General features: G+C 42.2%; 1 protein-coding gene across 2 annotated transcripts in view; it reads right to left on the bottom strand.

Annotated features, from left to right (window-relative positions):
* Positions 1-237: 237 nt before the first annotated feature.
* Positions 238-12,051, bottom strand: part of CRPPA (CDP-L-ribitol pyrophosphorylase A) — a 251,747-nt gene continuing 239,933 nt past the window's right edge. For both annotated transcript variants that reach the window (XM_088453149.1, XM_088453147.1), the window contains one exon: positions 238-3,790. In XM_088453149.1, the coding sequence (XP_088309275.1) occupies positions 3,686-3,790 (105 nt within the window). In that variant the 3' untranslated portion in view covers positions 238-3,685. The remainder of the gene's footprint in view (positions 3,791-12,051) is intronic.

Here is a 12,051-nt window from a genome sequence, read left to right on the forward strand (position 1 = left end):
GCTCATTTCGTTGATGCTGAAGGTCTGTAAGTCTTGCGAAGGAGGTGCGAAACACTGATGCCACAATTTGTGTCATCATGCGCAACTTCGCATATTCATGCAGCAGTGGGTTGGATCTGTAGAGCCCAGTGAGTAACAACAAGTCTGTTTTCAGTATGTGTGTGAGGCTGCCGTCCGTTCTTAAAAGAACCGCATTATCTAGTAAGCGAGGCAGAACCTTCATTACAGAAAAGCAATGTTTTTTTCAACTGCGCATGCGTGTACCTGGCAGTGCGCGTGTGCAAGCCTGTCTTCCCGACCACAATTCTCTTGCTCGCTAGTCACTACGAGGTCGTAGCTGTGATTGACATTTCATGCCGTTTGTGGGTGGTTACAGGGGAAGGTGCTTGTGAACATGGGTGTGGTGGTGCGCACGCAGGCGTGGTTGACCTTCAAAAGGGCGTTTTAAGGGCGTGCATATATTACTGAGCGAGTCATCACACACGTCATCTCGTTGCAATAACGACGCTACTGCTCGCAGAGCTAAGGGTAGCCCAGGGTCTACCTTAAGCATTGTGACTGCTGGCGATGGTTACTGCCTCAACCGATGTTTGTAGGCATTTAACAATGTAACAGGTGTTAATCGTGCTGACGTAGGTTGCTGCCTGCGACCGACTCTGAATTAGGCCGTAGAGATAGGAGGTGTGCTTTCATTTTTGTGGGTGTTTCTGCGCTAACTATGTGCTTTGCGACTGAGCGCTCGCTTTGCATATTCTCGGTCACTTTGGGTGCGACCGATCGCTCCCGAGCGTCCGCCTCTGAATGAGGTCCTAAGTCTTACAGAATACCTGCTAGAGCTTATGAGCCCACCTTGGCTGTCTGCTTGATAAAGGTTTATGACTGTATCCTACAAGTGCACCACCGGCAGGACTGTCTGAAAGTAGATGATATTCACTTAGCGGCCTGATACAGAGCGGCACACAAAGCAGCCATTTGCATCTTTGTGTATCTGTAGGGCTACTCATCCGGATCTCCACTTGCACCTAGATTTGTTACTGGGTGGCACCATGCCCCCAAAGATGTTGCCATTTCATAGTGATATTTTTCACACAGGATAGGGCTGGTGCAGATCCAGGCTGATAGTGATGTTGGTGCACCCACAAGCGGATATATAGGGGCAGCCGACTGTCAATACGGGCAGAAATCTGTGGCTATTTTGAAGTATGCATTGCGTCCACGTTGCGTAAGGCTCTGAATCAGGCCCTTTCTAAGCTTCATCATGAATGAGTGATATTTGAGACAGTCCACTCCTAATAGTTATTTAGTATTGAATTAGCATTATTTAGATTAAGTGGTATATTAATCATTAGTTTAACTGCAACATTGACTCTTTATTCAGTATTACTGATTCAATATTATTCAGGCAAATTTTATTATCACTCATTTTAAGCTGTCACGAGTTCAGATACATATTAATAAATCAGGAGAAAAAATTAACTTTTTATGAATAAATAAAAGCCAAAATTCAACCATAATTCATACTGCCTACTTTTGAAAAAGCATTTCAGGGAGATTGTACAGTACGAGCGCGGTGGTAAAGTGGGCGTGTACTGCTACATCTGAGAGGCGTATCATAAAATTAATTCACATCCAAATGTAAATAAGCCAAAAAGCGGTTAGTAAGACCTATTTATTGAGGAATACATGCCAATACTTTGCAGAAAATGCATGTAGCTATAGGGATCATTGTGCCTTATACCCAATACAGGGAAATTATACTGATGATCCCATTTGAATGTATATATTTTGTTTTTATATAACAGCTACATAATAGGGGTAAGGTGCAATCAGGGAGATTGGTAGACTCTTCAGGGAGTCAGGGAGATTGCTGCTATATCAGGGAGTATCCCTGACAATCAGGGAGAGTTGACAAGTATGCCATACTGTAATTAATTTATAATTAATGTGGATATGACACCTTAATTAACAGTTGACTATCTGCAGCTCTCCAGTCTCTTGCTGGCAGGTTGCTTAAGCATTCCATAACCTAACAGGTGTGTTTTACTTTCGCTGGCCGTTATACGCTCTACCATAAAATAATGTCACAGCGAGTGATGTCGCGCCTGGGCGTGGCCTGGTTTTCCAGTACAAACTGAGCAAACTAGGCTAGTTGAAAAACTGTCTTTGGCAAAGCACCACAGAAAATAATTGCGTTTGGTAAGAGGCGAGAGCTCGGTCGCATTTAATAGTGCGAAATACAAAAGAAACACTTTGCAGTCAGTTAAGCTGCTGTGACAAGACAGGTCCTATCCCTTTGTAATGAATCTACCATTACACAGATCATGGAAAGCATCTAACACAGTTGCTGGCAGCAGGGGAGTGGATGAGGACACAGTGGACATATTTAGTATATAAACAGAAGTATAAAGGTTCCAGTAATAAATATATAATAGCAGCTTTATTTGCTGTTTACATTATATTCATTAATTGTTTAATATTAGACTCTAGTGAATTAAGCATTGTAACTTTAATATTAAAGGAATAGAAAATACAAGTAGTTATCTGGGGGTCTGTTCTATGCTTTGGGCCATAATAACATGTACATGTTAATTGTGTTTGCACAATAGTTTTTTTTTTCCACTTTTATAAACCTGTATTTTATTTATTTTTTTACTCAGCCTATGTACACATTCTAACTAGGGGTGCTGTGACAGCAGTGATCTGACCCTCATCCTCAGTGATCGCTGCCGGTTATTGGGCCCTTGATGATGCATCGGAATAGCGATATGTACCAGGTTTCCCTCTGTGTCTAATGAGTGAATTAGTGAGCAGGTGTCTTCCTATGTACTGGCGATCCAGGTACCTCCCAGCTCACTGAATTCACCTACACACAGTAGTGACAGCCATTCCCATAGGCTAGGAAATGTTATATAGCCAATCAACAGACTACTAGTGACATCACTGGGGAATAAAGAGAACGGAATTTGGTGGTGCTATCTAATAAATGTTAGTAAATAAGGCAGTATGATCACTTTCATAGGTTAATCAGTGTTTCTGTAGCACTGGCATCAAATGACATACAGTAGTTGCCTACCCTCTCAAAAGGTGTCATGATGAAGTCACGGCAACCTTGTGCTTACATATCTCGCGGCTCCACATCTCAGGGGCGTGAGGTATGAAAAGTACCTTTACCAAGCCATTACACATAGCACCAACACTTTATACAAACAAGTTGGGACATTAAAAAAAAAAAAAACGCCTCTCCATTTTTCCGTTCAAACCGCACTCTCATAAGGACACTTCACTTTCTAAATCCGAATACCGGGACCACTGCGTACATAAATAACCCTTGCTCAAAAGTGTCTATTTCAGTAGTTGTGTTAAAGAAGACATATAGACACACTGTATTTAAAAGAACATTATTGGATGCTACTTTGGGGCCTATTCATGTAGCCCCCCCAGGCCCATTACACATACGGAAACACTGCTTCTCGAAACAGCTGTCCCGACACCGGAGCAATACTGAATTGTTCCGAAACTTTGGTATCAACCCCCACCTCAATAATGAATAAGCCCCCGCGGTCCTGTACTTTAGCCGAAACAATTCCTAGATTACATTTACAGCAGAGATTCTCGGTCGCACAATTTATCAGTATATGTAACAAATTAACTTCAATGCTTCTCTCCGTCACTAGAAAGGTCACTTTCAAGCCACCATTAGTTGCCCGGTGAGCGCTGGGTTCCTATCCTTGATCAGAGCGGTGATGATTGCTGAGGCCTCCTGTCCGCTCGCTTGGAGCTGGGATTTATCCTGCACAACATAAAAACACGAGGTCAGTCTGAGTATTTTTCAAGCACTATTTGTTTTTTTTGGTTTTTTTTATGCATACAGTAAACCACCATAGAAGGGAAGAGAAGGTAGATGTTTTCCACAGCGCAGACCGTGCGGCAATAAACCGCTTTCCTAAATACACAGCACTGAGGGGAAACGACACATGAGAAAATCCTGCCCACATGCCCTGAGCTTCATACCGCGCAATTACACGGTTTGATTTTGTTGCTCTGCTGACCCCCAGTCTCCCTGTGAGGTGCCAGATCTTGTCTAAAGGTGTCATGATTTTGAGTACAATGCTCTTCTGGGACCAGTGTGTAACAAAGAATAATATTATCGCGTCCTTGGAGCGATGTCTGACGCTGACAGGGGGCTGGGTGAGGGCTACAGTCTTGCAGCGGCTCGTGCTTGATAACGCGGATCTATTCTCTGCTACATGATGCAGTAATAAAGTTAGACGCGTGCTGGAGGATAGTGTGTAAAAAAAAAAAAGGGTAGATCTGAAATATTGCCTTAAGTGTGCTTGATGGTTTTCCATCTTTGCACTAGACATTATATAACGTTACATCGCTATTGTTTTTTCAGCCAGTCCAACCTTTAATGCTAATGAGTAAAAAGTGGGTGTGGTTTAATGACTCCCCAGTAAAATAGAATCTTTAGAGCATGTATGTAATATAGTGATTTTTATTTACATGCATATTAAAAAAAAGTATATTTAGATATCACTGCACAACAATGAAATGTTTCCGATGTAAAATAGTTACTTCTAATTGATTTCAGCATGCAAAGAATGTATATGACATTTAAAACTCTCAGTGAGCTCTGAGTTCCGAGATATAGCCCATTTATGACGATGTAGGGGTATTCCTAGTGAAGTGGGCAGAATGAAGAGAATCTTACCAGCAATCTGCGTTCCGCGCAGAAGGGGCGGGGCCTAATGACCCAATTAAATGAATCAGTTATTTGTCCCCTCCCCTATTCAAATATATGCGATTCACGGGATTACCCATACAAGATAACTGTGGTGCACTGAGTGACAAGCATAGTGAGCGATTCCACCAAGACATTTCAGCAATGGAACAAAGATATCAAGGTAGGTGATCACTACTGTTGGACAGTGACAAGAGATGCCCCAGAAGAGGGGTACAAGCGACAAGCAAAGAGAAAGCACCCCCATGAATAGGCCACTATATTACATAGTACTTTCCTATGCTGTATGCTTGTTTCCTATGCTGTATGTTTGTTTCCTATGCTGTATGTTTGGTTCATATGCTGTATGTTTGTTTCGTATGCTGTATGTTTGTTTCCTATGCTGTATGTTTGTTTCGTTTTGTGTTCTTATTTGTGATTGATTGAATTAAAACAACTGTTATTTATTTTCTATCAAGAAAATATCAGATTATTTTAAAATAGCTTTTCACTATGACTATATTACTAATGTACATACAGTATAGTGCAAGTAGTGTAGCTCAAAAAATAGAGCTAGTAAAAACATTCTGAAATCATTTTAGTTTTTCTTGACCTCAAATTAGTAATGTATGACTATTCTTAGAAAGGAAACAAATTAAAGTATTAATTTGTTGTACAGTGTAATAGATATGTACATTTAAAAATGTTAATTTTCTTAAGAAAGCACAGAGGGTGGGTGCGGGGGGGGGAATATAACTATCTTAAGGAATATATAAAAAGGGTGTTTTTACCTCCTGAATGAAGGCTCTTGGAAAGAATATGGTATAAAATTATTCAGTTGCTTCACCAAAGATAATTATAGGAATATTTCCAGATTTCTCCAACTGAGACCACAGATAATGGATAGTAAATGAATAAGTAAATAGATGCAGTGGGGCTTGTAGAAATTCGCCATATTGCGTGCAAGTGTTTAGGAGGCACTGTGCAAGAGTCTACCACATATATGTGCATATCTCCAAGAAAATGGTGCCGGAACCATTTTTTACGGGTGATTTCTGCAGTGACGGCGGAGAGGTACTTATAGTCCAGGGATGCAGGTTGAAAGCTGTGGGCCCCCCTGAACACAGGGGCCCATGTGCACCAAACACCCTACACCCCTTGTAGATACGCGCCTAGCTTGTGAAAGGCAGCTGTCATCACTACCAACATGCATTTGCACCAGCTCTACATCTGATGCAAAAGGGAACTGTCTGCATACACCAATCAGCAGTCGGCTTTCATTTAGAGCAGCTGTGTCGGCTCGGTCCTGATGCAGAAGGGGCCAAGCAGCACCGCAGGTGACTGGCAGAGATCCAGAGAAGTACATGAGGGAAGGGGCCTTACCAGACAAGTATTAGGGATGGGAAGGGCTTTATTAGGAATATATTTTATAAAGCGGAAAACCCTTTAAATAAAGAGGAGTAAAATAATAGAATACCTGTACTGTTAGTGCTGCCTCTGGGTTCCGTAAAAAAAAAAAAGTGGTAGTGCTAAAAGTCGCAGGAAGGTGGAATACTATTATTATTATCCTTTATTTCTATGGCGCCACAGGAGTTCCACAGCGCCTAACAGAGTACATAAACAGTTGTGCAGAACAACAGTCTCTTACAGTACAAGACATTGCAGGACACATACATACATGGTGTATAAACATTGCTGCATCAGCGTTCATATCACTCCAATACTGTAGGTAGCAGAGTGGCAGAGGTCAAGGGTTAGCTGCTGCTGTAAGGAGTATGGAGAAGATATGGATTCCAACAGCCACCACAGGCCCAGCCACTGGAGGGGGCGTGGCCTAATCATGGGAGGTGTGGCCACATCCCCTTAGGGAAAAAGATACTATTTGCATTGACCTGAAGTAGTGATGTGCGTCGGGGAGGGGGGCACTGTAAGCCGCCCAGCCCAGCACAAATCCGGGAGGGGGGGGTGGTGATCAGTGTTCTTGTTCCCCCCCACAGGCAGGGGAGACTGCTGATGCTGCTTCTCAGAGTGAGGGGGAGCATTGTACCTGGTCCCCCCCAACAAGCCCAGGCCCGAGTAATTAGTACCAACTCCACTCTCTGCACCCCTGGGAGTAGATAGTAGTATATGTAAGGGAAAGAAAAGCACATGGGGGAAGAGGGCCCTGCTCGTGAGAGCTTACATTCTGAAGGGGAGGGAGGGGCAGGCAGAAAGGGGTGAGACAGATGGGGTAGGCAGTGAGCATGTGCCACTTAACGCCACGCCGCATGCTGTGTTTGCACTATGCAATCCTATGGATTCACGGGTGCGAACGCAGCGCGTACCCATTTTGCACAAGCGGCAATGATGCAAGAGGACATATCTGTGAATATATACAGTCAGGTGCATAAATATTGGGACATTGACAGAATTTTCAGATTTTGGCCTCTATTCACCACCACAATGGCTTTGAAATGAAACAAACAAGATGTACTTTAACTGCAGACTTTCAGATTTAATTTGAGGGTAATTACATCCAAATCAGGTGAACGGTGTAGGAATTACAACGGTTTCTATATGTGCCTCCCACTTTTTAAGGCGCCAAAAGTAATAGGACAAACTAAACAATCCTAAATCTAACTTTCACTTTTTAATACTTTGTTGCAAATCCTTTGCAGGCAATTACAGCCTGAAGTCTGGAACGCATAGACATCATCAGACGCTGGGTTTCATCCCTGGTGATGCTCTGCCAGGCCTCTACTGCAAATGTCTTCAGTTCCTGCTTGTTCTTGGGGCATTTTCCCTTCAGTTTTGTCTTCATCAAGTGAAATGCATGCTCAATCGGATTCAGGTCAGGGTTTGACTTGGCCATTGAATAACATTCCACTTTTTAGCCTTAAAAAACTCTTTGGTTGCTTTTGCAGTTTGCTTCGGGTCATTGTCCATCTGCACTGTGAAGCGCCGTCCAATGAGTTCTGAAGCATTTCACTGAATATGAGCATATAATATTACCCGAAAACCCCTTCACAACAGTTGGCCACATCAAGAACACTCTCCAGGAGGTAGGTGTATATGTGTCAAAGTCAACAATCAAGAGAAGACTTCACAAGAGTGAATATAGAGGGTTCACCACAAGATGTAAACCATTGGTGAGCCACAAAAATAGGAAGACCAGATTAGAGTTTGCCAAACAACATCTAAAAAAGCCATTACAGTTCTGGAACAACATCCTATGGACAGATGAAACAAAGATCAACTTGTACCAGAGTGATGGGAAGAGAAGAGTATGGAGAAGGAAAGGAACTGCTCATGATCCAAAACATACCACCTCATCAATGAAGCATGGTGGTGGTAGTGTCATGGCGTGGGCATGTATGGCTGCCAATGGAACTGGTTCCCTTGTATTTATTCATTGATGATGTGACTGCTGACAAAAGCAGCAGAATGAATTCTGAAGTGTTTCGGGAAATATTATATGCTCATATTCAGTCAAATGCTTCAGAACTCATTGGACAGCGCTTCACAGTGCAGATGGACAATGACCCGAAGCATACTGCAAAAGCAACCAAAGAGTGTTTTAAGGCTAGAAAGTGGAATGTTGTGCAATGGCCAAGTCAATCCCCTGACCTGAATCCGATTGAGCATGCATTTCACTTAATGAAGACAAAACTGAAGGGAAAATACCCCAAGAACAAGCAGGGACTGAAGACATTTGCAGTAGAGGCCTGGCAGAGCATCACCAGGGATGAAACCCAGCGTCTGGTGATGTCTATGCGTTCCAGACTTCAGGCTGTAATTGCCTGCAAAGGATTTGCAACAAAGTATTAAAAAGTGAAAGTTAGATTTAGGATTGTTTAGTTTGTCCCATTACTTTTGGCCCCTTAAAAAGTGGGAGGCACATATAGAAACCGTTGTAATTCCTACACCGTTCACCTGATTTGGATGTAAGTACCCTCAAATTAAATCTGAAAGTCTGCATTTAAAGGACATCTTGCTTGTTTGTGCCAAAATATGAAAATTCTGTCAATGTCCCAATATTTATGCACCTGACTGTATATATATATATATATATATATATATATATATATATATATATATAAATAAATCTATTAGATACAATGCAGTCTGCTCCATCTGTAAGGCAAAACCAGTAATATTTAAAATGTACATATCCCGAATGTTGCACATGTGTGTTTATGGGAAACACAAGCTTATTCCCAAATTATACAGCACGTCTTTTTCGAAGAGGTAAAAATAGCAACAAATAACTGCCCATATACTGACAAAGATCAGAGCTGGCAACTCACGGGATAAAGCAAAGCAAGAAACAATATTTATCATGGGATCATAGGTCCTGTTTTATTTCGCGTTCTGTTCATCAGGAGAAAACATTTGCGGTTAATGTTCATAGGGTACAAGCAGGCTCGTGAAACTTCATAAAGCGAACTCATCATCTTATAACGGTCTAATTATGCAACGCTGTATATCTGGCTGCCAGAAGGAGATTATAAACAGCTTCTTACAATAAATAGTTTACCCATTTACTCATATGGCTGCGTTACACACACATACACACACACACAGAGCTGTGTAGGACAGGGTGAGGAAACAGAGTGCCATTGTCATATTACATTCAGCCGCAAACAATTATCATGCCTTACCGACCACCCACGATACAGCACAAGTGATTTCACAGCAAGACATGGAGCTTTATAATTATACCAGGCGTACAAATTATGCAAGCTGACTTTTCACCATTTCAAAAGACCTTTAACTAAATAAACTGACCTTGAAAGTACAATTGTGTCAAACTTTTGGATTCCCAAGAAAAGCTGCGTGAAGGTTTGGGTTGTAAGACCCTCCCTCTTCCTCCCTGTCCCCCACCCTGGTTAAGTACACAGTGTCATGATCTAAATCAATTACAGGGCACTGAGAATAAAAGTCTTTTAATTGAATTTGTTGTTTTTTTCTCCCCCATGTGAAAACTGAAATAATATTTGTTGTAATTAACTAGATACAGTTATAGTTGCAAGACGTTTAAAAAAAAGAAACTAACAGAAAACATGAGCCGCTGGGACGGACTTCAGAGAGACCCTCGTGTCAAACTCGCTTTGCGGTGAAGGAAAATGACCGGCTGCCTATGGGGCCTTCGGAAAAAAAAACATAATGACATAAAAATAACACTGGATTCTATGTAAATGAGATAAGTGACAAATCCAGTAATGGCATGCATACAGAAAGGGACAGTAATTGAAATAGAATTACAATGTTGCCTTTGTATATCCTGAACCATTCTACTAGGAGAAAGAACACTACACATACGTATTTAGTGGGATACTATAACATTCCGGTTTATGTGTCGAAGACTATTAAAAATATAAACAGCAAATTGAATCAATAAATAGCCTGATCAGTACCAGCTGCCTATGTTAGAACTATCTGAAGTGGATGAGTCCCTGTAGAGGACGTACAGTTATTGGCTTCTGCATAGGGCCTCTAGGACACTACTTAATACATTGCTGTTGTTTTTTATTATTTTGGATTATTTTTGTATTGATGTGAACAGACTGTTTTTCCCTTTAATTATGCTGTCCTAGCTTGTGACACAGCTGTGCTCTCTGCACTGGGTACAAATGTTTTCTAAGAGCTGTTTTTTTTTGTGGTGTATAACATGATAACATACTGTAAAGCTAAGTACACACTGACAGATGCATTGGCCACATAGGAAACCTTCGTGGAGACTTCATGATTAGAAATCAGATTTCTGTCACATCTAGAAAGTAGACCTCACTTGATCTTGACATTAAACCCAAAGTCGGCGGAGTGAGGAGGCGGGAGCGCGGCTGGACAGCGCTGGGTCAAATCCTCCTGCTGCTCGCTCTGTACTGCCGCGCCTGCGGCGAATAAATGCATAAACAAATAAATAAATACAGCAGGCCACAGGCAGCAGACGGCTCCTCTGGCTTCTCTCAAGTCCCAGGACTGTACCGGCGGCCATCTTTGAAATCACCAGCGCTCATGACTGCTGCATATACCTGCCTCTCCTAGTTTGCAGGTTTTATTTTATTTTTTTTCTCCATCCTCCTGCTTTGATTTATAGATCCCTATATCCTGACGAGAATATTTTATGTTTCTGTTGGGACTCCTTTTCCGCAGCAGGATTGATATTATGGCTCATGTGAGGATCTGAGGAGAGAGGATGGGACACTCCCTGCTCACTGTCTAATCACTTTAGAAGAACTCACACCTCTGTTCTCATTCCTGAATACTATTTTCGGAGCTTCACACATTTTTTTTTTCTTTTTCTACACCCGTAATTGCTTCAGATCTACCATATTGCTTTGATATTTGTTTGTCTGGGGTATGAAGAAAATTTTAATGGCTCCTACTCCAGGTAAAAATCAGCGCATCAGGACTGGCAGACGTACAGATACTAATACTATGGCGGACTCTTCACAAGTGAGCGAAATGTCCACCTTATCTGCAGACGACTCCTCGACAGGAGCCCACTCCCCGTCTCTCACCACGCTGCCAACAGATGTACCACCAGCGTTCCCTCTGATGTATGAAGACATGGTTAGAGCTATAAAAGACACCATGGCTCCTATCATGCAGATGCAGGCAACAAAATTTGCGGATGCTCTCAAAGAAGTCAAAGCTCAACTGGGTTCTACAGACCTTCAGGTGGTGACTAATGAGTACAAGATCGGTGAACATGAGCAGGATATCTTAAAACAGCAAGTCGCGTCTTTACAAAAATCAAACTACCAACTGCTCAGCAAGGTTGACGACCTGGAGAACCGCTCACGCAGGAATAATTTGCGTGTGGTTGGGCTTCCTGAGACAGTGAGAGGTCCTGATTTGCTTACGTTTCTTCAATCCGAGCTGCCGCAACTTTTAGGAGTGGCTGATTCTATTCCTGATTTCGCAATTGAAAGGGCTCATCGCCTGGGACCTTTTACTGATTCTTCCCGCCCGCGCACTGTGATATTCAGATGTCTCAACTTTGCGCACAAAGTGACTCTTTGGTCAGCTGCTCGTCAATTAGACCGGATAATGTGGATGGATCGCCGCTTGCTTATTTTTCAGGACTATTCGGTGGAAGTTACCAAAGCCCGCAAGGAAATGAGTCCCGTCTGCTCCAAACTCTTTCAAGCCAAGAGAAAATTTGCCCTTCTCTACCCAGCAAAGCTGAGAGTTTTCCAAGGAAAAGACTTTAAAGAATTCACCAATGCTGCTGATGCACAAGCGTTTTTGGAGGAAGAGGACGAAGATCGAAACTCTTCCGTTGATTGACATTCTCTGCCCATTGCTTGTTGAGTATAATCTTTCTACTTTCTCAAATATTAACA

The sequence above is a fragment of the Taudactylus pleione genome, unplaced genomic scaffold (genome assembly GCF_031769625.1).
Source record: "Taudactylus pleione unplaced genomic scaffold, aTauple2 ptg000571l, whole genome shotgun sequence".
NCBI classification, from domain to species: domain Eukaryota; kingdom Metazoa; phylum Chordata; class Amphibia; order Anura; family Myobatrachidae; genus Taudactylus; species Taudactylus pleione.